This window comes from Lithobates pipiens, unplaced genomic scaffold (genome assembly GCF_037356315.1).
Source record: "Lithobates pipiens isolate NorthernLeopardFrog02 unplaced genomic scaffold, aLitPip1_a1.2 Scaffold_18, whole genome shotgun sequence".
Taxonomy (NCBI): Eukaryota; Metazoa; Chordata; class Amphibia; order Anura; family Ranidae; genus Lithobates; species Lithobates pipiens.
In genome coordinates this window covers 72,297,302-72,324,724 of record NW_027507758.1, presented here as the reverse complement: position 1 = coordinate 72,324,724, position 27,423 = coordinate 72,297,302, and the positions used below count along the sequence as shown (strand labels likewise).

The 27,423-nt window shown below is 44.4% G+C and overlaps 1 protein-coding gene across 2 annotated transcripts in view; it reads right to left on the bottom strand.

Moving 5' to 3' along the window:
- TGFB2 (transforming growth factor beta 2) overlaps positions 1 to 27,209 on the bottom strand; it is a 203,536-nt gene extending 176,327 nt beyond the window's left edge. Inside the window, exon 1 of one of the 2 annotated variants that reach the window (XM_077485780.1) lies at positions 26,224 to 27,209. In XM_077485780.1, coding sequence (XP_077341906.1) covers positions 26,224 to 26,614 — 391 coding nt within the window. In that variant the 5' untranslated portion in view covers positions 26,615 to 27,209. The remainder of the gene's footprint in view (positions 1 to 26,223) is intronic. The other variant, XM_077485781.1, reaches the window with a different exon arrangement.
- Positions 27,210 to 27,423: the final 214 nt, after the last annotated feature.

The following is a 27,423-nucleotide window of genomic DNA, read 5'->3' as shown; positions in this document are numbered from 1 at the left end:
GTTCCATGGAAACCTTCCTAGGTTTTAAAGGGATTAACCCAAAAATGTTTGTTTTGTTATGCCAACAGAAAAAAATATATACCGTAATTACTGTATGTCATGTAGACATTCAAACTGTCCTTCCTTAAAGAGGGATTCCGCCCCCAAAAAAATATTAAAAGCCAGCAGCTATAAATACTACAGCTGCTGACTTTTAATAAATGGACACTCACCTGTCCCGGGTTCCAGCGATGCCGGCAGCCGAGGCCGATCGACCGCTCGGGCCTCGGCTGCTGCCGCCGCCATTCGAGGTGAGGGAATCAGGAAGTAAAGCGAATCGGCTTCACTTCCCGGTTCCCTACTGCGCATGCGCGAGCCGCGCCGCGCAATAGGAGATCTCCGCACTGTCACTGGGACCCGTGTGTGTCCCAGCAGACAGCGCAGCAGGGCAGGAAATGGCGTAGACTCCCGTGGGAGTCTATGCCCGGAAGTGGGTGAAAATACCTGTCTTTGACAGGTATCTCCACCCCCCTCCCCCCTGAAAGGTGTCAAATGTGACACCGGAGGGGTTCCGATCAGCGGAGGTTCCACTTTAGGGTGGAATCCCGCTTTAAAGTTGCAATCTTTTCAGCTCCCATCCATGTAGAAGGTCCTAACAACATGTGGCCTCAAAGTCCATTGAATGGTCTTCACAGTGGACTCTGTTCAAAGGACATAGCAATGATTTTTGAGGGTCCTAATACAAAAGTGATGTTCTTCCATAAAGTTGCAAGTATATCTTTTTGTACCATCTTTTCAGCTCCCATCAATATAGGTGGTCCTTACAAGATGTGGCCTTAAAGTCCACTGCATGCTCCTCTCACGTGTTGAGAAACATGGCAATGTAACTATGTCAAAAATAATGTAACTGTCATGTAGTTAAAGTTATGAGGACATCTCTCCAAGTGAATGAATTCCGGTATTTCCAGTAAAGGGTACTGTTATTGATACAGCATGCAAAGATATTTTACTCAATTATGCACTCGTAATCTTGAAGTAACAGTTTGGGGATGGGGCTTTTTTGATCTAGCAAAACTATGCCCCGTGAAAAAAGCCAGCTCCATAAATAGCCCTGACCTCAACCATACTGAACACCTTTAGGATGAACTGGAATGCACATTTAGCATCAGGTCTTCTCGTCCAACACCAGTACCTGATCAAACAAACACACTTTTGAGGAGTGAAGGCTGCTTAGCCACAAGGGAAGCAACTTCATAGCGTAGCCACAAGGGAAGTGACATATTGTTTTAGAATGAGATTTCCCACAAGCTTATATAATGTAGATGCGATGATCAGGTGTCAATTTGGCCATATAATGAAATCCTGCTGGCCTGGAGATTTGTTCATAGGAACCCTTCAAGTTTTGTACCAGCCAATATGAACGATGGGCAGCCATTTCTTTTTTATCTTGAGCTTTATCCAGGATGCAGGGATGGGACCATGTCACCTTTTTAAGTCCATTAAAATGTTAAAAAAACAAAAACAAAGTTCAAGTCCAATCCCGTTCTATGAGGATGACAGGTTGGGCCAACACAGAACTTAGATATTAGGACATTTCCACCAATGCCCCCAGGAGATGTAAGAAACCAATAGGTCACCTGGCTTGCAGGCAGCTACAAAACCAGAATGCCAGTTTTGGGTGGACTGACCCAAGGAGTAAAAATTTTAAAACAATTCTCCAACTTTTTCACCTTTGTCCTAAACTAACCTGGACCCTCTTCCACAGGAATCAAAATGAAGACGTTGCTTTAATTGGTTTGACCTATGTGCTAATTTTCTTTTTTCCCTGAGCCAAGCCCTCTGTTTGGTTTTGGAGCTAAGCCATTAAATGTCTGTCATTCTTCAGCCTGTAATCAATCATCAGACTTAATTCTTAATCCCCTGCCATTGAAGGTTAGAATCCTTTTTCTTTCTAGCAGAAGGTATAATTATAGAGAGCATAGTTTGGCTTTATGTGCAGCGACTTGCGCTTAGCTAGCATTGTTCATCAGAGTCAGATCTGGATATGTCTTTCAGTAACTCAAAGCTTCTTTTTCACTCTATGTACATAATTGTAACAGATGTGAAGTCATTTGCAGTTTCGTGAAGTTAAACACTCAGATAAGAGCTATCACAGTGTGCATCAATCAAGACCTGCACCATTAAGACCTGGACTGTCCCTACACTGGGCCACTTTTAACATATTAGCCTTGGCTGTTAACTTGAAGAGATCTTCCTTGGCACTTCACTGAAAAGTAAACTGATAGATGATAATTCTAGGATCACAGTCTCAGCAAAAGTCAGTTTTCCAAAGATAAATGGGTGTAACTTTAAACGTGGTCCCACAGGTGGACTGAGCCTTTAGGGTGAACCTGTTGCTTTGCCCTGTATTGGCAGTACAGGTTTGTTCTGCAGCAAACTTGTGAGCACAAAATCCAATCACCAAAAAATGTTTGTTTTCTTTCATTGCATATTGGGCACTCCTCACTTTTTCTAGAGCTCCCTGGAACCCCAAAACTCAGGGGCACCATGCTATGCAAATAGTGACCAAGCTACTATAGTTGTGGACTTTGTCAATGGAGCCACCAATCACAGAGATAGACCAATGGTAAGGCTCAGGATTTAGAGTTGTGCCCAAACCCACAACTATAATAGTCTGGTCACTATGATCAGAAATTAGATTTCCAGATTGTGGAGTTCCATTTGTGCCCTAGAAAAAAAGTGGAGGAGACATGAAGGCCTCCAGAGATAATTGCTACATACGAAATGTAGGCACTACTATTTTGTGCCCATAGGTACTCAGTGGGGGGCCCAGCAGTGAATCATGCCACTCATAGGCTAAATAGAGCAAAACTGGGACAGTGTCCAGAACCATTGATGTTAACCTTCAGTAGCTGTAATTGATGCCTAAATTTCGTCACCTTTCATGATAATAGAAGAACTATTCATTTGTAAGAAGGCAAGCTGTGTCGTTCTTGCTGCTGCCCCAAACAGAACCTGCTTGTAATTATAGCTTCAGAGTAAATAAAATCACAATAAAAGACATTTCTAGCATTCTGTGGGTAGGGGAAAGTTAATGCTAAGCTCCGGGCAAACAGTTGAAATATACACATTCTCTTATCAGCCAAAGGATTGTGCAATAAAAAAAACACCTCTGGTCTCCGAAGGGCTTAAGTTCAGATGTTTGTTTGGTGTTTTTTTGGGAGGTGAAGGAATGGGTGGTTATTTGCCACCCACCCCCCTCCCAAAAAAACACCAAACAAACATCTGAACTTAAGCCCTTCAGAGACCAGAGGTGTTTTTGCTGGTCGGTCCATCACTTAAAGTGGTTGTAAACCCTTACAACCAACTTTGACCTACAGGTAAGCCTAGATTAAGGCTTACCTGTAGGTCCAAGAAATATCTCCTAAACCTACACGGTTTAGGAGATATTTGCAGAAAGACAGGCACCGCTCTCTACGGCGCATTCGGCGTAGACAGCGGCACGCAGGCGCACTGAGCGTGCTGCGGTCAACAGCGATATGCCGCGAGTGGCGGCTCCCGTGCGAATGCGCGGGAGTGACGTCATCGCGGCTTTGCCGAATGACATCGGCGGAGCAGCGAGACCCACCGAGAAGATGGATGCGCCGAACTACAGGGGACAGCGGTGACTTTGCTGGCTCCTGTGTCAGGTAAGTGACACATAATGGGCTACTATGCGATGCATAGTAGTCCATTATGCTTTACCTTTGCAGGGAATGAAAGAGGAAGTAAACCTTGATGGGTTTACTTCCTCTTTAACCCACCGTGGCATGTGGCAGGCAGCATGGTGCAGCGGCTCAGTTTGAGTCTTTTCCTCTTGGGTGGCTTCCAGCTCCTCCCCTCCTCCTCCTAACCTGACATTTCAGTCAATTGGGTGATTGGAGTCCAAACCCGCTTCCTGATTGGCCCGGGAGGAGGATCAGTGTTGAAACAGCAAATATTGATTTGCTCTTGTAACACACCTTGGTGGGCTAGGAGCGCCTATTTAAGCCTCTAATCAGTGCTTAAAAAAAAAAAAAACAGCCCCCCCCCCCCTGCATTGGAATCCATGCGCCGGTGTCCTAAAAGGGGCCAGACGCATGGATGGGGTGGTGGCACCCATAATTGATGGGCAGCCCCTGGGTACTTATGCAGCGATTTACATCACTGGCATTAATGTGTGGCAAGTTATCATTGCTATCTAGGAGATTGATAGATAGATAGATAGATAGATAAACATATGAAGATATGTATATATATATATATATGTATATATATATATATATATATATATATATATATATATATATATATATATATATATATATATTACATTCACCATGAGTCCCTTCCCTCATGGAGTTTACAATTTAAAGTCCCTGACTCACATTTATACATAGGCCAATTTACCTACCAGCATGTGTTTGGAGTGTGGGAAGAAAACCAATAGAGGAACAAGGAGAATATGCAAACTCCAGGCAGGTAGTGCCATGGTTGGAGCCCTTGTGCTGCTAGATGGAAGTTCTAACAACCTAGCCACTGTACTGTGGCCTAATTATGGACAAGTAATCAAGAAATGCTTTAAATATGCAGCATTACTGGCAAATACAACACTGGCTATGACCACTTTAAACCCATCCATATTAAATAGTTATCCAGAGCCCACAACTCTATGTAACTTTCTACTATAAAAAGGTTTTTTTCACTTCTTGCATGAAATATATTTTGGCAATTTCCTGTTAAATTGAAATGTAATCCATGGATGGCTTTGCCCCATTTGACAAACCTGGGGATCAAAGCAGACAAGCAGAATCTTTTTACGCTGAACAGTAAAGGCAGCCAATCAGCTGCAACCTCTGTTTAGATATTTTGAGAGCAGGGGGGATTCGCCCATCCATGCTGTTTAGTGTGGATGGAAGAGTCTATTACATTTCTTTTGTTCAGAAATCGGTGCATGCATGGCCAGCTTTAGTCACAAGTGGCAGCATGAATATAATGGTTTTGCACAGAGCAGCCCCAATCCTCCTCTTTGGCAAGTGTCTTTCTATGGGGGCACTCATGCAGGCTCGCTCCTGTGCCACCCTGTCTGCATCTACTGACAGACTGGGCAGCTCGGCCCTGCCCCCTGCTCCCTCTTCACATGATTTAATTGATGGCTCCCGTTGCTATCAATCTGCCCAGTGAGGAGGGAGACAGCGGCAAGACCCGCTGCTCTTGTGCACATTGCTGGATCGGGCTCAGATAAGTATAAGGGGGGCTTGGTAGATCCTGCAGCTCATAAGGCTTTTTATCTTAATGCATTGAATGCATTAAACTAAAAAAACCTTCAGGCTTAAGAACCACTTTAATATGATTTTTAAATTGTTTGTTTTCAGTGTTCATTTGTATGACATATTATGTGTTCACTTTAATGCTAAAAATAACAGCAGTTTTCCTTTTACCTGCAGCTAGGAATGATGTCTTGAAAATGATTACAGGACTATTACAGCTGTAGACTGAAAATAGTTTTGAAAACATTCCAAAAAACTCCAAGCCAGTGAAACAGAAAAAGCTTTGTACATAGGAGCACAATGACGATCTTTCATCTTATATGACATGACACGCCGCGCTGTACTTCCTTCGAAGAGTTTATACAGCCTGGATGAGCCTATAAAATGGAAATGAGCAAAGCAAGATAAGATTGAAGATTACAGCGGTGGGTTCCACCCTCCCTTCCTATACAAATCATTATCTGCCATGCTGCCTGAAGGAATACTCTTACATTTTAGGAACAGGAGGTAAAAAAAAAAAAAAAAAAATGAGGTGCTGCCAATATAAAGAGGTCTCCCATAAAGGAGAACATTATATATGACAGTTTGCTCCACCTGATTCCCCTTTCCAAGATTCTTCTCCTTTCATATGTCTGCTGTTAAGAGTTTCCCCGCACTTCAACATGTCTCATGCTGCTGTTACCTTCTCACTGTTTGTTTGGAGGACAGAGAAAGAGCTCAAAGAACGTATTATTACCTAACATTACCTAGTCTACAAAAGCTTCAAACTGTGCTATGTTGACTGGCCACTCAGTATCCATTGCTGCTAAAACTGGTATCCATGCTACTAAAAACTGGTTTTAAACATCAGTACAGCACCATCTGGATCAATTTCAAAACCAAAAATACCAAGCACACCTACAATATATGGCTAGACATTGGTGGACACCTGACCATCTCACCTACAGGAGCTTGGTGGACATACCATTCCAAAACCATGGGCATCAGTACAGCATATAGTTCTCTCTTTGCAGCTATAACATCCTCCACTCTTCTGTGAAGGCTTTGCTACAAGACTTTGGAGTGTGCCTGCGGGAATGTGTGCCCAAAGTGCATTTGTGAGGTCAGGTACTGGTGCTGGATAAGAAAACTTGTATTTGGCATTCCAACTTACCCCAAAGGGATTCAGTAGGGTTGAGGTCAGGGTTATATGCAAGCCACTTGAGTTCCTTCACACTAGTGGTCTCCAAACTGTGGCTCATGGGCCAAATGCGACCGTTTATCTGGCCCTTGAGGGCCCTTCCTTCAAAAGATATGAGGCACTATTCCTTCATATTGATACTATGGATGAGGCACCACTCCCCTAGCCACAGTCTGGCCCCCCTAAAGTTTGAATGACTGGCTCTTTGTTTGGAAAATTAGGAGACCTCTGCTCCACACCAGACTCATTATGTCCTTATGGAGCTGACTTTGTATACAGTCATGTTGGAACAGAAAAGGGTCCCCCCAAAACTGTTATCGCAAGGTTGAAAACACACAATTGTCTAAAATGTCTTCGTATGCTGTAGTATTAACAGTCCTTGAACCCAATTATTTTAGTCACAATTATCTACATAGACCTGCCCCAGTTAGGACTGAGAAAAGCCAACACTTCTGTCGATAAATGTCACTATACTAAAAATCAGGCTGTCAGTCAAACCTTTCATTAATACCAAGCATGTTCCCTGTGCGTGCCAATGGGTGTCAGCCTGGCAGTGTAAGGTATTATGAGTTTGCTATCTCACCTGAACTGTACCATGGGTCGACCAGTACTGGCGATGCAGAGGAAAGTGGATTGCCAATCAACATGCAGGCATGGAATGCTTTGACTCTGCTGAGAAAGTTGAAATTTGTGCCTGTGGTTGTGGTAAGCTTCCATTCTGAACCATCACAACATATATGCAATTAAAAATGCAAGGTAAGGCATGGGGTGTATTGTAAAGGTGAACTCCTAGCTAAATGTACAGTTAATATAATCAGAGACTGGGGATATATTACATGAAACTGCTAGAGATCACTGCTACTACAGGCAAAGTAAAGCTCCCACTCTACTGACTGCTGGGGCCCTAGGGCCACACTTCAAACACACAATAACCGCATGTGGATTAGCTGCATATAATAAATATTGATTTTTGGTTTTAAAATATAAATTGAGCTGTTTAATCTTTTGAACCTCAAACATAATGCTTCTCATAACGGGACACAGGCAGGAGGGGTAAAAAGACAGAAGAGAGCGCTGAATCTTTTCTGGAAGTCGCCACAGAATTATCTACAATTCCTTTAAATACCTTTCTTGTCTACAATTCATTGCAGGAGATTGGCCCCCTGCCACATCTACCAATATTAACGCTATTTGTAGGGCGCCCGTAAGCCAAAAATAATATTTAAAGTGAAAGAAGCCTTAGGATATAGATTTGGTTGCTCACAGTTTTGCTTTTAAAGCTCAGCGATGCTAAAAATATCTCTGAAAATGGCTTAGAGCGGCCTATCAGCACAGCAATATAAAGCTGGGGAGGAGTATAATTAGAGCATACTTGCAATAGCTAAAGAGAAGCTGGCCTGGCCTGCTAATAACGGCACGCTCAGAATTCACCACCCAGCTTTCCCAGGCCACTCCGTCCACACTGTGACCTTTTGCCTAAAAACTGCACCCATCCAGCTGAGTCCAAACATCACACTGGACCCCTTACTAAAGAAATATCACCACCCATCATATTAGATACAGAGCAGGGCAACATAAATCTGAGATTTCGATCTGTAAGAGAAAGGAGAATGATAGATAGATAGATAGATAGATAGATAGATAGATAGATAGATAGATAGATAGATAGGTGGTAGAAGCTGTTGCTAGACTTGCCAGGCTACACAAGTTTGTTGCACAATTGCATTGCATGACTCCAGATCAACATTCTTTGGAAACATTCTGCAAATCTGCTGCAAGTTCTGGTTCAGTTATGTTGTGCAATAGACATCCTACCACAGGGGGTCACTGTGGTGGAATTTTCATGCTGTAGACTTGGAGAGCTCTTGCTGTAGACTCACCACTGCAACTTTGCTCTTGCTAGAGAATTGTCACGCAAATTTTCTAGAACTAGAACTTGTGCTTCAAGTGTTCTGCAAGTGGGACTTCCGGTTCCGGCGCCACATGAACAGGCTGTGAGTGGACGTAGCTCCCGCCGAACCCCTCTATTTTGCTGCCTCCAGATCTGCTACAACTCCGGGGTTGCTCCCCAAAAGTCCGCCTCACCCACAGGAGACTCATGGACCGCTTTGTGGAGCGGTCTTATGCCCGGGCTGTCTCCTCTTCGCCAACCTCGGCAGAAGACGCGGCCCTCAGCGCGGCCAAGATGGCGACCGCGCCTCCAGCGGACCAGGCCGGGCCCTTGCTCCCAGCAGAACTACAGGGAACTCACCAACCGGCGGGCATTGCCCAAGAAGTTGTTGCCCTTCTAGGCCCTACTTTAACCGCCACAGTGGATGCAGCCGTACACAAAGGGCTGGAGCAGCTACATATAGAACTACAAGTACAAGCGCAACGCATCACTCAGACGGAGGATCGGATCTCTTACCTGGAAGATGATACTGCGGCGCAATCGGCGACGCTCGCCCGACTCACAGCGGAGACGAGAGACCTGTGGGATAAGATCGATGACCTCGAGAATCGCTCCAGAAGGAACAATCTTCGGATCATTGGTCTGCCGGAAACGGTCACTGCGAACAACCTCGCTGACATCTGTGCTAAACTCATACCGGAACAATTGGGTATCCGCATACCCTGTACGATCGAACGGGCTCATCGCATCGGCCAATTTGAGGATACCCGCACTAAGCCTCGCCACGTCATTGTGCGGTATCTCAATTATGCTGACAAGGCAGCGATTCTGCAAGCATTCCGGCGCAATCGTACCTTAACCGTTGAGGGAGCTAAGCTTCTGCTATTTGCCGACTATTCCGTTGAGGTCATGAAGCGCAGGAAAGCGTTCGCTTCGGTTTGTACCGCGCTGCACCACCAACAAATAAGATTCTCCTTAGCATACCCTGCTATTCTGCGAATGGAAACACCCTCGGGAGAACGACTATCTTTTACGTCACCGGACGAAGCAGCGAACTACTTGGCCCAAACCACCACGGAAATGGACCATACGGATGCATCGGTCGGCTCTCCGTCCCGACCTGAACCTCGTGATCGCAGACCGCACTCCAGCCCTCGCAAGCCGCCGTATAAGCGCACCCGACTCACTCAGCTTTCGCATCGTGAAGGAAATCGCGGTCGTTGAAACCGAACACTTCTACAGAAAAGACCACGCTACTGTTCATCACGCTGAAGATGGAATTGGCCTGCAGAGTACACGTTTGTTCGTTTCTTTTATTTCTATTTCTCTCCTGGGCCCACACTTCTACCATATACGTTATGTTAACAGTTCCTTCGTGTTCTAGTTTTGGACTTTTATGTTTCCTTTAGCGCCCTCGGTCTGGGATATTCTCACTGCAACACCTTTGCTGTCCCCCGCGTGAGGAGCTTTACTCTACTCGGCTCTTGATCTCTCCTGGACATTACTTAAGAGTGAGGGGGAGGCGGGAGGGTCGGTATCCACGTACAGTTGGATGTGGAAAAAAGTGAAGTACATGATAGATGATGTAGATACTTTATGGGTATCACTTTATACTATGTTCACTACAGGTTATGTTCCACGTTACATGTGGTTTTTTACTTTGTGTTTTTCTGACTATTGTATGCCTTTCAGCCTAGCAACGACACGATCTTTGAGTGCTCCCCTATCTGGCGGATCGTGCTTTTGGGGGAGATTTCTCCGCTACCTCTTAGAGCTAACATCTGAATTACCACCACTATGGCGTCGCCAGTCGAGGGGAGTCACTTGAAGATAGTGTCGTGGAATGTTAAGGGGCTTCGCTCCCAATGTAAACGCTTGATGATCCTTCGACATTTGAAGCGATTACGAGCGGATGTGGCTCTATTACAAGAGACACACCTCTCGGGCGAAGATATGCAACGCCTACGAAAACTGTGGGTGGGGGAGGTTTTTGGGTCTCCATCTGATGGCCGTAAGGCTGGGGTAGTGATTCTGTTGCACAAAAAGCTAACCTATACAGTTAAGAACGTACAAGTGGATCAATTAGGTCGCATGGTCACCGTATCACTTAAGTTAGCCCATTCGGATATAGCTATTACTAATGTCTATGCCCCCAATTCACCTGACTCTGCCTTTTTTCGTGATTTGACTACTTGGACGACGATGGTGCCAGAAGCTTTGCACGTTGTGGGAGGGGATTTTAACACGGTGATGTCCCCCGCCCTTGACCGTTCGAACAGACCCGCCGACATAGGGCCGACTCGAAACAGACCTCGCACCACATCAACGCTCTTAGCCAGAACGGTAGACCAATTACAACTACTAGACCCGTGGAGGATAACTCATCCGACGGGTAGAGATTTTACATTCTATTCACCTCCTCACGACTCGTTTTCTCGCATAGACTACTTTTTTGTCACCCAAGCGCTTTTTCCTCTGACCCGGGATCCGGAAATCTATGACCCGAGGATATCGGACCACAGCCCAATAGCCCTTAAATTGTTAGACACTCGTGCGGGAGCCCTGCCGCCTCTGTGGCGATTCCCCTCGTACTTAGCAGACAATGAAGATTTTCGGTCGGTTCTAGAGCTAGCATGGTCGGAATATGTCTCTGACAATAGAGAATACATATCCAAGCCGAATTTGTTCTGGGAGGCTGGCAAAGCCTTTTTAAGGGGTAAAATCATCTCATATGTCACTCAATTTAAACGTAACGCCAAGCGTCAATATATGGCGGCGAGCGAGAAGTTACGGTGTGCTCACGAACGTTTGGTATCTAATCGTTCGCAGGCCAATATTAAATTATGGACGAAGGCCAAGGGGGAGTTTGATCTCTGGGCACAGCAGCGGGAATTGGCCAAAACGTCGTACTCCACTCTATATTTTCACAAATTCGGTAATAAGGCAGGTAAATTACTTGCCAGGATGTGCGCCGGCACTAGAAAACCTACGCGTATTATGTCTTTGAAAGATGATGAAGGGGTGCTACACTCGTCCTCAGATGAAATTAACAAGATCCTTACGGATTACTACACGCGATTGTATTCGACGGACTCGATAGATCCGGAGGGTGCAGCGACCCTCCTCCGTCAATTACAGTTGCCTGTACTCACCGCCGAAGCTCTGGATGCCCTCAATGCTCCCGTTACGGTTGAGGACATTCAGACCACAATTAAATCCTTAGCGTCGTCTAAAGCGCCGGGCCCGGACGGCCTCACTGCCGAATTTTATAAAATGACGAAGGACTTTATCCCGGCCACGTTGCAAGCTGTTTTTAAGTCAATGTGGGAGGGCGGTCCATACCTACCTACGGGAACACAGGCTTATATACGGCTTATCGGCAAAAAGGACAAAGATCCTACTCTACCAGGGTCATACCGACCAATATCGTTGATCAACGTAGACGTGAAAATTTTATCCAAAATTGTCGCCACTCGTCTCGCGTCTATACTCCCTTCCCTTCTACACCCAGCTCAATCGGGCTTCGTTAAAGGACGCTCGGCAACGTTAAACATTCGTAAGGTCCTGACGGTGCTAGAGTACGCTAAATCCCACCCAGACAAAGATGTGGCTATTATGTCGCTAGACGCCGAAAAGGCCTTCGACAACATTAGTCTGTCCTGGCTCTTCCAAGTATTGCAAAAGCTGGCGTTCTCCGGTCCGATATTGCAATTTTTACGACGTATGTACGAATCCCCGACGGCGCGCTTGGTGACCCCTGACTTTATATCGGCCTCAATCCCCTTGTCAAAAGGGACAAGACAGGGTTGTCCACTGTCTCCTTTATTGTTCAACTTAGCCGTTGAACCTCTGTCAAGACTGATTAACTCGCCTAACGGGATTAGTGGAATCAAGTTAGGGGACCATACGCTTCGCTCGGCCTTTTTTGCGGACGATATTTTGTTATTCTCTACGGATCCGTCGGGAGATTTTAAACGCCTTGCAGACTTATTCCACAAATTCCGGTCATACTCTGGACTGCGCATTAATTTTGACAAAAGTGAAATCCTTTCCCTTCGACCTAACCTGGCCACCGCCTGGACCTCTAGCTCCCCCTTGGCCGTAGCGAAACACTATATCACTTACCTCGGGATACGCATTGGCAGGACACCCTCCACTATCTATTCCCTTAATTTCCCTCCAGTGATATCGAAGATTGTACACGAATTAGAGGCTTGGGCGGCTCTTCCTCTCTCGCTCTTCGGGAGATGTCATCTTTTTAAAATGGTTTCATTTGCCCGCTTACTATACCCAATGCAGACCATCCCTCTCTTAGTTAAACATTCGGATGTTAGATTGATTCACTCAGCTTTAACGAAATTTTTATGGGCCGGGAAAAAACCGAGGATTGCTTTGAATAAACTATGTCTCCCGAAGATGGAGGGAGGAGCGAGCCTGCCCAATATCCGATTTTACAATCTAGCATGTCTGCTTCGCCAGGGCCTAGACTGGCTTACAGGAAATTCTAGGTACTCTAATGAAGCATTAGAAGCTGCAGTGGTCTCCCCGTTTGCCCTATCGGCTATCCTTCACTCGAATCCAAACAAATTACCCACTCACATCCGATCTAATCTATTGATTAGAGATACTGTGATAGCATGGAGGGAGTCGCGTAAATTAATAGGGCTACCGTCCGATATTTCACGCTATTTACCAATCCAATCTAACCCCATGTTCCCTCCTTCCACAATGCATAGTGTATTTACTTGTTGGGCATCTAAGGGTCTCACGAAGGTATATGATATCTACTCGAATGACTCTGGCAGGCCCAAGCCGTTCTCAATGCTAGCTAGAGAATTTTCCTTGCCGTTATCTCATTCCTTCCACTACCACCAGCTCCTTAGCTATCTGGGTAACAGGCATAGATGTATAACGAATCAGTTCCAAAAATCATTCATTGATACGATCATACACAATGGTGACTATTCTATCTCTACTATTTATACTTCCCTTATTGAATACCACTCTGCCAAATACCGCTTGCAACCTTTCCGAAAATGGGCGGACATTTTTGAGGATGTGGACCTTCCCGGAAAATTGCTAGAGGGTTATGTTAAGACTAGAAAAATCACAGTTTCCGAAACATGGAGAGAAACCCAATTCAAGATTCTTCATAGGGCGTATTACCCCTTCCGTATCAACCGAGCTGACCCTAGCCAGGAATGCTGTCCATGGTGTTCAAAATTGCATCCTACGCTTCTCCATCGTTTATGGGAATGTCCACACGTTGAGACCTTTTGGAACTTGGTGCTACAATTTATTCATGCTGTAACAAATCGGGACTTACCCAGAGACCGACTTCTATGTCTGTTCGGATATACCACATTGGCTGAACCTCACCTCTCAGATAGTTATCCAGCTATACCCCAATGGGCGCATTTATGTCTCTTGGTCGCACGGAGAACTATCCTGACACAATGGATCAAACCCTCACCACCTTCACTACAGGCTGTGAAAAAAGCCCTGGAAACTCTGTTCTACTTAGAACGATTAGATACTATTTTGCTAAATCACAAATCAACCTCACGCTTTTTTTCGAGATGGCGCATTTTTTTGGAACATGTCTTTGCAAAAGAGGATATACACAGGATTATGCAGCCATTCAGATACACAGAATGGTATCTAAAGAGGGACATTACTAATTCTCTGGGACCGCTCAAGCTACCCAGGGAAGCACTTGGGGAGGAGCCCCCCCAGTCTTGCTCTACAGCGTAATGACTCTTAGCTTCAGTTCTATGCTGACTCTGTATTGCTCTGCCATGTATATATTTCTTTGCTAGGTTGAGTTATTATTCCCATGGACTCTGCTGTACACATCTAAGCTTCTTAGGCATGTGGCTGTCAACTACGAACCATGTATCGTTAGTAAGTGTTTCTTGTATACTTACTGTTTTTGTTTCTGGACTGCTTGTCATTTATGGTAAAAAGCAATAAAAAAATGTATTTAAAAAAAAAAGTGTTCTGCAAGTGAACAGCCTACCAGTGAATATGTGCAGCACATTAAAGAGGAAGTAAACCCTCCTGCAAAAAAAAAAAAAAAAAACTAAAAACACACCCTGCAAGATAAAGGCATAATGAAGCAAAAAAATATTGAAGCATAAAGTATGCATAGCATACTAGCTCATTCTGAATTACTTACCTGAGAACGAATCCCCCGCAGCCATCCTTGTCTGCCCCTCAGGCCACCGACATGTCGCCCGGGGCATGCTTCCGGGTATCACGGCTCTGGCACTGTGATTGGCCGGAGCCGAAATGACGTCACTCCCGCACATGCACGTGGGAGCTGCCGCGAACCACACAGTAAAACTGAAGCAACGGCACGTACTGCCATTGCTTCAGTTGGCTTAAGTGCGCATGTGCCGCATGATGTCGGCACATGCAAATACAGGGATATCTCCTAAACCGTGCAGGTTTAGTAGATATCCAGTGCAGCTACAGGCAAGCCTAATTATAAAGTTGTAGGGTTTACCACCTCTTTAACAAGACTTACAGTTCGACACTGCCATAAATGTGTGGCAAGTTATCATTGCTATCTAGGAGATAGATAGATAGATAGATAGATAGATAGATAGATAGATAGATAGATAGATAGATAGATAGATAGATAGATAGATAGATAGATAGGCTATAACTGCTTTCTCTTGTATTAAATTGTAACTGTACTGTCTGCCTTAAAGCGGGAGTCCACCGGGACTCCGCGTTTTTTTTTTTTTTTTAAAAGCCAGCAGCTACAAATACTGCAGCTGCTGACTTTTAAATAGTGACACTTACCTGTCCAGCGCGCCCGCGATGTCGGCACCCGAAGCCGATCGCTCGCTCGTCTATCGGGTCCTGCCGCCGCCATCTTGGGTATGGGAATCAGGAAATGGAGCCTTTCGGCTTCATTTCCCGGTTCCCTACTGCGCATGCGCGAGCCGCGCAGCGCAATCCGGACGGTCCCCGCTGCCTCTGGGAGCTGTGTGTTTCCCAGCAGGCAGCGGGGCACTTTCTGAAGGGGGCGGGCGCTTGCGGAAAGGGGCGTAACGTACGCCCCTTTCCGCAGAGAGCTAGCCCGGAAGTGGGTGCAGTTACCTGGATTATCCAGGTAACTGCACCCCCCTCCCCCCTGAAAGGTGCCGATTGTGGCGCCGGAGGGGGGGGGATTCCGATGAGCGGAGGTCCATTTTAGGGTGGACCTCCGCTTTAATTTTGTAAAGCACTGCACAAACTGTTGGCGCTACATAAATCCTGTGTAATAATAATAATAAAAAAAAATGGATAACAATTATACACAGATAAAGAAATAGACAGACAGACAGCAAGATAGTTACATACTGTATATAGATATTGAAAGAAAGAGAGGGATAGTAGAGACAGATAGATAGATAGATAGATAGATAGATAGATAGATAGATAGATAGATAGATAGATAGATAGATAGATATGCCAACTCTGTCATCTGTCACTTGCTCTGTAAGACATGGAATAAGGCTGGCCATACATTATTCAATTTATTTTCTACAAATTTCCTTTACATTTACCAAAACCATATAATTGTATAATGTATGGCCAGCATAAGCCTCCAGTATTTATTGATCAGTTTGTGTTATGAATGTCGGTTAGATACACATAGGCAGTGCGCACAAGGTGTGCCAAGTGTGCCTGGGCACACCCTAATCACCCTGTGCTACACAAATTTCCCCTGCTGCTTGGCTGCAGAGAAAGGGGCTGGAGAATTTTTGTCCACAGTCCCTTTCTCTATTTGAAAAGTGAGACATGAGGGGTCTGTTTAGAGCCCTGATATTTCCTCAAAGCCCCCAATGGTGCTCCTAAAAAAATATATAAAAAAAATACAATAAAAAATAATTATTTTAAAAAAATGTTTAAAAAATAATTAAAACATATATAATTGTAAAAAAGTAATAATTAAAAAAAAAAAAAAAAATTAACCTCTGCTCTACTGACACTGTCCATTGCCCTACTGCTACAGACATTGCCTTTATAGATATATATATAAAATAGATATATATAAATCTCTCTCTCTCTTTAGATAGATAGATAGATAGATAGATAGATAGATAGATAGATAGATAGATAGATAGATAGATAGATACTGAATATATATATTTATATATATATATATATATATATATATATATATATACTGAATATATATCTACACACACATGCATGTGTGTTTGAGCTTTGGGGTGCACACCCTAATGCTATAGGCTGTGCACACCTTACTGTACAGTGTATATTCAGTTCACAGAAAACACCTTTTGTCTCTTGCCATGTTCATACATTCTATAACGTCCCTCAAAGCTAGCATAGAATGTTCTTGGAAGTTGTATGGGAATAGTCTGTGTTGGATTCAGCAGTGACATGCCATAACCCTGATCATTCCGGCAGAGCTCCATATCCCAGCTGTGCTCTCACACTACAAACGTCTGTCGCCCTCTGTTGGCCAAAAAAAAGGTGACTGCGTGCAGGTTTTCCCAACTCAACCCAGTTGAGAGTCAAGTTTGTTTTTCTTTACTGAGCAAAAATATTATCCTTAAAGGTATGCAAAGAAGGAATCTGAAATGTATGCAAGGCCTTGCCTAGTATTTATATTCACATGCACATATTACATATCAGGCATGGACGCCTGGAGAAAGTTGCACTTATTTTGTTCTGTACAGCTACATAGACACATCATTTGTTTGATAATTAATTTGGTTACTACAGTTTATGAGGAAGAAAAAAAAAAAAAAAAGATGTATTGAGACTCTCCATTTGGCTTCAGCGGGTAACAGGCATTTCTGCCTGGAGCAAGTACAAGGGCGGAATGTATTTATCGTGTTCCTTATGAAATGAACCGTGTTATATGATCATCAAGAACAAGGAAGCAGCTTGACTGCCCTGAAATCACAGGATCCTTATCCATTTGTATCTCTATAGTGCCTTTATTAAGCAAATGGGATTGAGCAGTTAAAAAAAAAAACGAGTTCTGGATTTTGTAGCTGCTGCAGAACCTCTTGCTGAACAAGGCTGAGGGCCTATTTACACGTTTTGCATTTAAACACACAGGTTATGATGCACTAGAATGCATTTCTCATGGATGTCCATAAAAAAGATAGTATCTGTTCCCATCTCAGCACTGCAGTGTGTAAAAATACATGTATTCCTTTACTGCATTTAGTGCAATGAAAAGCCCATAAAAGTCAACGCCAACACTTCATAACATGAGTTTTAATGTATTTTGATGCATTGCCAACATACATTAATGAGCATCATAACGCCTCGATGCATGAAAATGCACCTAGCTAATGCTACAAAAAAAAAAGCACCTCTACGCACACACAAAGATCTAAATGGGCCCCAAAACAACTCACCTTCCAGTCTGAATAGGCATGACTGACAGGTCCTATACTGTCCAAAATGTCCCCCAGCATCTGAGATGATTCAGCTCAGCAAACAATCCAACCTGGAAAGGCTCTACTAAACCCTAGTCCACTGAAAACCTTTATTTCGGTTTTGTGTGGTTGCTGGCATGGTGAATCACATGCTGGCTCCTTTTGTGGTGAGATGTTGCCAACAGAATTTCAATTTTCTGTCCAACAGCCATGACCAAGCCAAATGATGGTGTCACTTTTTCTCATGGATTATCCATGATGCAGGACACACAACTAATTGGGTGACGCCTTCGTTATGGCTTGTTGGGGTCAGGCAGAGTGGAAATATCAGGTTTTGGTGGAGCTGGTCTAAAAACAATGATGTAGTAAAAAATGGTTGCATTTGAAGGCCACCAAGTTCTTCGTTGAGGCTTAAGCAAGCAGTGATGTCCAGGATTTGGACATAGGAAGTGATACCTGTGAGCCAGCTGTAAGGCCTGATTCACACCTATGCATTTTTAGTGCTTTTTGCATTTTGCAGATTTGCTCTACAGAACTAGTTCCATAGGAACCCATGGTAAATGGACTGTAGTGCAAATCTGCAAAATGCAAAAAGCACTAAAAATGCATAGGTGTGAATCAGGCCTAAGTACCTATCAGAAATTCTAGCAATGTTTTCAGGGGTGGTTTCTAATCATCCATAAGGCTGGATTCACACCTATGCAGTTATTGCACTGCAGTCCATTTAACATGGTTTCCTATGGAACATGTTCTGTAGTACAAATCTGCAAAATGCAAAAAGCACTAAAAATGCATAGGTGTGAAACCAGCCTAATAAAGACATTTCCTTGCCCCTATTAAATAATCAATGTCCTCTAAAGGTAGCATTATGACATTTCAGAAGCAGGCACAGAAACACATAGAAGACGGGCACCCAATGCAACACAAATAAGTCCTCTCAACTGCTGTCAATGAAAGCATGTTTTTCCAAAGACTGGCTCCTGAATTTACAATTCTAATTAATTATTGAAGTGGTTGTAAACCTCAGAAATGAAATATGAACAAAGCATATCCCTCTATAGCAGGCGTAGGCAACCTCAAAGAGGTGGAGATCTACTTGATCAACATGGGAGAAGTCAAAGATCACTGGCTACAGTGTTGCCTCCTCACACCTGATTTAATTGCTGTACTAAAGTGTCACAACTGCATGTAGTACACAGCAATCATGGGTTTAAATCAGGTGGTCAGGAGGCAACATATCGCCTCCTCACCACCTGTCAAACACACTTGGATCACTTCAGAGGAGCAGCAGTGCCTGGTGCACTTGTGAATGAGCCCTTAATAGCATTCCGCAGTGGCGCCCTTAGTACTCGTTCGCACATAAAGTTGGGGGGTGGTAAAATCCTGCGGTTGAGGCAGCAGCCAAAGGTGAATACATGTTGCAGCGGGCCAGCAAGCCCAGACCGCGATCTACCAGTCACCTGGCGGAGATCTACTGGTAGATCACGATCTACAGATTGCTGACCCCCGCTCTATAGTGTGTACTTGTCTCAATTAAGTGCACAAAGTGTCATTTCTATCTTCTGCTTCATTCCTCTGCTATCAGCATGAAGCACTTCTGACAAGTTTTCCTGACACCAAAAGAAAAATGGTGACAGGGGAGGGATCTCCAGCTGATTGACAGCCTCAGCTCTATTTATGTGTGCTGTAGGAAGGGGGTGTGTCCCTTCCCTCCAATCAGCTCTCAGGGCTCTCCTCAATGATCCCTGCAGTGTGTAACTTCAGCACTCTGCTGATTTGTTTTTGGCAGCTCAGACAAGCTTTACAAATTCTGGATGTTTAATGTATGTACAGAAGAGAGGACTGCAAACAAACAGGTACAGCTTATAGGAGGATTTGTTTCATCTCTGTGTATCAACCAAGGACAGCCAGTTCACTAGTTTTTTTTGTCAGAGTTTACAAACATTTTAAGTACCTTAAAAGAGAAGTATGGGAATGTTTTTAATCATACTTACCTTGGTGGATGCAGCATCGGTCCAATGCTACATCTGTCCCAGCTCAAAAACTGAGAATCGAGTGATCAAACACTGCTGACCACTTGGTTCTCAGAGCTCCCTGAGCAGAGAGCTGGTGACTGTCAGTCACTGCTCTCTGCTCTGCCACCTGTGCTCACTGGAGCACAGGGCTGTGGAGGGGGCGGGAGCTACTGGCTAAGGCTCTCAGCAGCTTCCTGAGAGGCTGACCCAGGTGTCAGTCCAGGCATGTGGGCGGATCTCGATCATATGGATGTGATCTTTCCTGAGCCTGGACCAGCTCTGTGATGTCAGCTAATAGCGGCTTCAGCTGTATGCTGAAAACTGGTCATAAGAGTGCAGAAAGAACTGCACTCCTGTGATCTACAGGAGAAGTAAAGCCAAGATAGCTCTGGCTGTACTTCTCCTTTAATTGATTCTTATGTCAACACTTCATGTGAATGAACACAACCAATATTTATATTCATAAATCATGTATGATCAGTGCAGTCCAGGCCTAGGCAGCTTGTGATTGACAGCTTGTTACATAGTCAATAATTTACAGCAGAAACTGTATATACATTCACCGATATTAAGCTCAGTAAAACTAACATAGAGGACACACCAATTGCTGGCAGTTTAAAGCTCTCTGTTGGGCTTCAGCTGGAAAATGCTGCAATACAGTATCTAGTTATATAGTATGAATTAAAGGGGCACACCATTCCAACAAAACCACTGTCTATTTAATCAGTGGACAAAGCCTACCTCCTAAGCTTTCATCTTCTCCACCTGGTTGTCCTTATTTGTCAGTGTCCTTGGCATCTGAGAAGCCAAAAATATAGGTCGGTCAGAATGCATGCCACTCTGGTTCTGGACTTCGCCCTCTGTAGTTCTCAGGATGGGAAGCGGCACCACAAAGAACGAGAAGAAGGTGGATCATATATGGCTCAACTTGAAGGTCAGTTGAGCTGAATCTAAAAAGTTGGCACAAAACCAGAGTTTCCTAAGTTGCAGTACCAGTTCACTGATAGAAACAACTGAGTAGTGTCCGTGATACTTTTCTTATTTGTACCAACTTACATTTTTTTCTGACAAGCTTTTGGGGGATGCCCCATTCTTCAAGGACCAAGCGTTACTAAGGTCTTGAAGAAGACCAGTGCTGCCCTTGAATAGGCCTGTCATGTTGGAACTGGTAGTCTGGCGTGTCCAATTGGCAGGAATAGTTTAAGGTGTTGATTAACTAAAACTGGGCTGTGCAAAATCTGGTGCAGCTCTGTAAAGAAACCAATAAGCTTACAGATTTTTTAGTCAAAGCGAACAAGCTAAAGTTAGAAGCTGATTGGCTACCATGCACAGCTGCACCAGATTTTGCACTCCCCAGTTGTAGTAAATCAACCCCTCGGTGTCCCTGCAACTCCCCATCCTTCTAAATTTTTAAACTTGTTACAGGAAAAAGAAAAAAAAAGGCAAGGGTTGGGATCTGATTGTGGACCCTTTGAACTTTTTTTTTTTACTTTTAAAGAATGTTTTGATAATTTTTTTAAGAAGTGTGCAAAGGCCCAATTTCACCAGAAAAGGGTTAACTGTCACCTACAAGACTGCCAGCAGTGCATAGCAAACTTTCCTTTGGCTGACAATCAACTTCCAGAGTGCAGTTCACATTCAGTATTTTGCTTAATTTTTTTTTTCTCTCCCTTTCTCCAAGTAAATGTCTTTCAGTGGCCATCAGCTTCTGCAAACTCCTTTGCTTGTCACCAGTGCTTCCCAGCTGCTCCCCACAATCCCATCCCACGTAAACCACTGAGGGCCTGGAGCACCTGACCACTGAACAAGCCGGAAACTCTATCCTTTCTAAACCCTGGTGGGATTGTGGCAGGGGCGAAAAAGCAGCACCAACACCAGAGACAGAAGCAGCTTCACCGTCAGCTGTTCAACTGGAGACATTGAGCCTGAACGGCATGCAAGAGGTTCAAATTCAAAAATACGCAACGCTCATGGAGTGAGATTATGTTATAAACACATCAAGGAAATACAGCATCATAAATCTCCATGATTATAGCCAGGAGCTACCGAATGGGAAGAAGAGCAAAGCTCTAAGATGCAAAAAAAACAAAGTGGAAATAAGGAATCTGGCACTTAGAAAAATTGAAACTACATAAAAATAAAAGCAAACCTACTTCCACTGTACAATAAATAATATTACCTCTATGGGCTGTGTGAGGGCACTTATAAAGGAGGGGGGGGGGGGGGGGGTGGTAGGTGGAACATTTTTTTTATAAGCAAGTGGGACAAAGACAATTTAAAAGCATAAAAATAAACTATCAGGGTGGAAGTGGATACATAAAATACAAAGAGATACATAAAGGAAATACAAACAACTAGCTGTAAAAATGTTTCCAAATTTTGTTTGTAAATTTTACTCACATTGACCTGCATGCATATCAAAGGCAATGCTGCAGGGTGGAAAATAGAGGGCAAAGCATCTACATATCTATGAAACCATTCATTCCAGTATAGAGCATCTGACATATTTTACTGGGGAAGTATATAGAAATGTAAACAGTGCATACAACACTACCATTGGCATGCCATATAAACATCTGACACAGATGTGAAGACACAGATAAAGTACTCACCATTAAAGGCCATAAATCTCCTGAACAGGCATATCGTACAGAGGGCACAATACACATCATTGTTTCCAATTTAGATTGTTGGGAATGTTCTGAATGTTTCTACAATAAAAAAAACGAACTAACTGGGTAGCCCCCCCCCCCTTAAAAAAATGTAACCCTTAAAGGATATGGCTTTAGTACAGCCTGTAATGTGCAGGTAAAATATTTACAATGAACAATGTAGGTGAATTACATAAACTTCTACTGAAAGAAACATTGGGATTCTTGGAAGCAGTCATGACTTTCTGAGGGGGCATTTGACACATACATAAGAGAAGACTAAAGGGTCTGGAAACCTATTTTCAGCACCTAGAATAAAAAATCTTAGCATGTAGAGGACACTTTACACACATAGAACATTACTTATTCCAACGTGGGACAATCTATGCAGATCTCAACATACAATTTTAGGAATGCCAAGTATACAAATTCTAAGGATAAGCCCACAGAATGTTTTGGCTGGGAGGGCATGAGTAGAACCTTCTATACAACCATCTGGAACTAACAGATGGGCTGAGTACCTGCTGTAGAAGTTGGTAAATATCAGAATTGTATCTATCTGTGGACAGTAGATAAGTATACCTGCTGCTGGCTACAAATTGCACTGTTGTCTATGACAGTATGCAGGGTGTAGAACCTCAACATGCAAAGGATCACTGGGTGCAGAAGGTTTTATATATGCCACACAGAACCTTCTATCATGCGTACCAGAAAGCTGTTGGAAGTGGGTAGAACATTCAATACAATCATCCGGAACTAGATATGCTAACATTGAATACCTGCTGTAGAAGTTGCACTGCATCTACATATCTATCTATGAACAGAAGACAGAGGGCATAGCAGAGCACCAACATGCCTACAATAACTCATTGCAGAAGCTTCTACCATCCAACCAGAAAGCTGTTGGAAGTGGAAAGCGCATTCTATAGGACCATCTGGAACTACACTATGTGCTGACACTGAGTATTTGCTATAAAAACTGGTTAAGACTGCACCTACATATCTATCTCTGGATACTAGTAGACAGGGGCATAGCACAGCACCAACATGCACACAAACACTACAGAAGCTTCTATAGTGTCAACCAGTGAGCTGTTGGAGGAGGCAAGAACAGTCTATGGGCTCATCTGGAACTAGATGTGCTGGCACTTACTACCTGTTGTAGAAGTTGGTTAGGATTCAGCACTGCGCCTACATATCTATCTATGGACAGGAGACAGGGGCATATCAGGGCGCCAATATGCACACAATATTTTATTGTAGAAGCTTCTACCATATCAACCAGAAAGCTTCTGGTTGAGGGGAAGAATGTTATATAGGATCATCTGAAATGAAAAGAATACCTACATATCAATCCACAGACAGTAGATGGGGGCATAGCACAGCACCAATGTGCACAAAATCACTAATTGCAGAAGCTTCTACCATGCCAACCAGAAAGCTTCTGGTTGAGGGAAGAACATGCTACAGGATTATCTGGAATTAGAAGAAAGGCTGACACTTAGTACCTGTAGAAATTGTTTAGTATCAACACTGCACCTACATTTTGATCTAGCAGAGCACCAACATGCGCACAGTCACTTATTGCAGAAGCTTCTACTATGTTAACCAGAAAGCTTCTAGTAGAGGGAGAAGGACATTGTAAAGGATCATCTGGAACTAACAATGAGCTGACCCTAAGTACCCATAGAAGGTGGTTAGAATCAACACTATGCCTACATGATCTAGCAGAGCACCAACATGCACACTCACTGCAGAATCTTCTACTCTGCTAACCAGAAGCTTCTGGCAGAGGGAAGAACATTCTATAGGATCATCTGACTCTGGAAGAGTACCAACCTTTAGTTAAGGATTGCTCTGCACCTAGAAATCTTCTAGTATAGAGAACAAACCTTCTAGGATAGTCTGGAACTAGATGTGCTGACATTTAGTACTTAGAAGTAGTTTAGGATCAACAGTGCACCTACATGATCTAGCAGAGCACCAACACATACACTCACTCAGTGTAGAAGCTTCTATTATGCTAACCAGAAAGTGTCTGGTAGAGGGAAGAACATTCTGCAGGACCATCTGAAGCTAGAAGATGAGCTGACACTTAGTAATTAGAAGTCAGGAGTAACACTGCATCTAAATGATCACAGCACCAACATGCACACAATCACTGCAGAAGCTTCTACTGTGCTAACCAGAAAGCTTCTGGCAGAGGCAAGAACATTTCTATAGGATCATCTGGCTCTAGAGGAGTACCTATGTTCAGTTAAGGATTGCACTGCACCTAGAAAGCTTATGGTAGACAGAATAACATTCTATAGGCTCATCTGGAACTAGAAGAAGAGCTGAAACCAAGTACAAGTAGATGTTGTTTGGGATCAACATGGCACCTACATATCGATCTAGCAGAACACCAACATGCACACACTCACTGCAAATGTTTCTACTATGCTAAACAGAAGCTTCTGATAGAGGGAAGAACATTCTATAGGACCATCTGGAGCTAGAAGATGAGCTGACAATTAGTACTTAGAAGTTGGTTAGGATCAACACTGCACCTACATGATCTAGCAGAGCACCAACATGCACAAGATCACTGCAGAAGCTTCTACTATGAAAACCTAAAGCTTCTGGCAGAGTGAAGACCATTTCTATATGATCACTTGGCTCTAGAAGAGTATCTGTTGTTAGTTAAGCATTGACCGACACCTAGAAAGCTTCTGATGGAAGAGCATTCTATATGATCCTCTGGAACTAGATACAGAGCTGGCACCAAGCACCAGTAGATGTTGGTTGCACTGCACCTACACATATCGATCTAACAGAGCACCAACATGCACACACTCTCTGCAGAAGCTGCACCAACATACACACACTCTCTGCAGAAGCTGCACCAACATGCACACACTCTCTGCAGAAGCTGCACCAACATGCACACGCTCTCTGCAGAAGCTACACCAACATGCACTCACTCTATGCAGAAGCTGCACCAACATACACTCACTCTACGCAGAAGCTGCACTAACATACACACACTCTAAGCAGAAGCTGCACTAACATACACACACTCTCTGCAGAAGCTGCACCAACATACACACACTCACTCTCTGCAGAAGCTGCACCAACATACACACACTCACTCTCTGCAGAAGCTGCACCAACATACACACACTCACTCTCTGCAGAAGCTGCACCAACATAAACACACTCACTCTCTGCAGAAGCTGCACCAACATACACACACTCACTCTCTGCAGAAGCTGCACCAACATAAACACACTCACTCTCTGCAGAAGCTGCACCAACATGCACTCACTCACTCTCTGCAGAAGCTGCACCAACATGCACACACTCACTCTCTGCAGAAGCTTCTACTATGCTAACCAGAAGCTTCTGACAGAGGGGAGAACATTTCTATAGGATGATCTGGCTCTAGAAGAGTACCTACTGTGCATTGAACAGCACCTAGAAAGCTTCTGGTAGAGAGAAAAACATTTCTATGGGATGATCTGGCTCTAGAAGAGTATCTACTGTTAGTTAAGGATTGCACATCACCTACATATCTATTAATAGGGGTATACCACCAACAGGCACTCAGTGCAGAAGGTTCTACCCATGCCACACAGAAACTTCTACCATGCCAACCAGAAAGCTGCTGGAAGTGGTCAGAAGCTTGTCAATAAGCATGTGGGCCATCCAGATGTGTAGACACAGACTAATCCTGGCTGTAAGAGCGTGGACAGATCTATGGACAGGTGACACACATGGAGGATATCTAAGTACATAGAGTGTAGAAGGTGAAAATCACGTACTCGCCCAGTGCTCACGTCCAGGGGCTGAGTGAGGGCACTTACTTTCAGAGGGGAAAGGAGGGGGGAGGAAATCAATTTTGTAAACTTCCTTGGCATAATACTCCTCGTCAGTCCTCTCCCTCTCGCACAGCAGGGCTCTCTGGTTGGCCTTCTCCTGCAGCAGGTCCCTGGTACTGTTATAGATGGAGATCACATCCTGGGAGACCTCCTCGGGCTCCGGGTAATCCTCCGGGGGGCTGGTGAGCTTCAGCTTGCTGAGGATCTGACCCCGGATCGCCTCGATCCTCTTGCGCATGAACTGATCCATGTCTAGGGTGCTGCAGGTAGACAGGCTGAGAGCCACCGCCGCCAGATCCAGGGTGAGGACCACACTCAGGAGATAATAGTGCATCTTCAGGGGGATCCTGGGAATAATCCACACAAATCACCGAGAGAAAAATCAACAGACAAAAAAAGTTTCCAAAAGTTTATAAAAAGTTTATAAAAGTTGCAAAAAAGTTTCCAAAGTTCCTAAAAGTTCCAAAAAAGTTCATGAAAGTTCCAAAAACGTTTCTAGAAGTTCCAAAAATAAAAAAATAAGGTTTCCAAGAGAACAGATTCCCCGAAATTCTAGAGAAGGTCCGGCCGCCAGGATCCGGTCAGGAGGAATGGGAGCGGAGGGAAGGGTCTGCCGGTACCGTCATGGAGATGACACTCTTCTACTAGAGCTTCCTGGGCTGGGAGGTCCAGGGCTGCCAGGAGTCGGGTCCAAGTCCCCTCCACAGGGAGGCTAGGCTGGTGCTGGCCGGGGGGAGATTCCGGAGCGGGCTGCATACAGTGCGGGGGATCGGGGGGCTCTCCTCGGCTCGGATCTCCTGCTTAGCTGGATGGAGTTGTGCACACCGTTAGGAGGCTCGTAGTCCGCCCCGTGCGCCTCTCAGCACCGCCGCTCAGCTGGGGAGAGATAAGAGGACGGGCTCTCCGGGCAGAACACACTCATTTATAAGTCTCCCCGCACCACGTGTCCGCCTGCCACACTGTGACGTCTGCCGTCTCCCTGTACACCGCATAGTCACTGCCGGGGACTCCCATCATCCATCAATGGGGGGACGGACCTGCCATCTGTCATAAGTCCCCCCTACTGTCATATGTCCCCCTCCGGTCATCTGCCCCCTCCTGTCATCTGTCCTCTCCTGTCATCTGTCCCTCTCCTGTCATCTG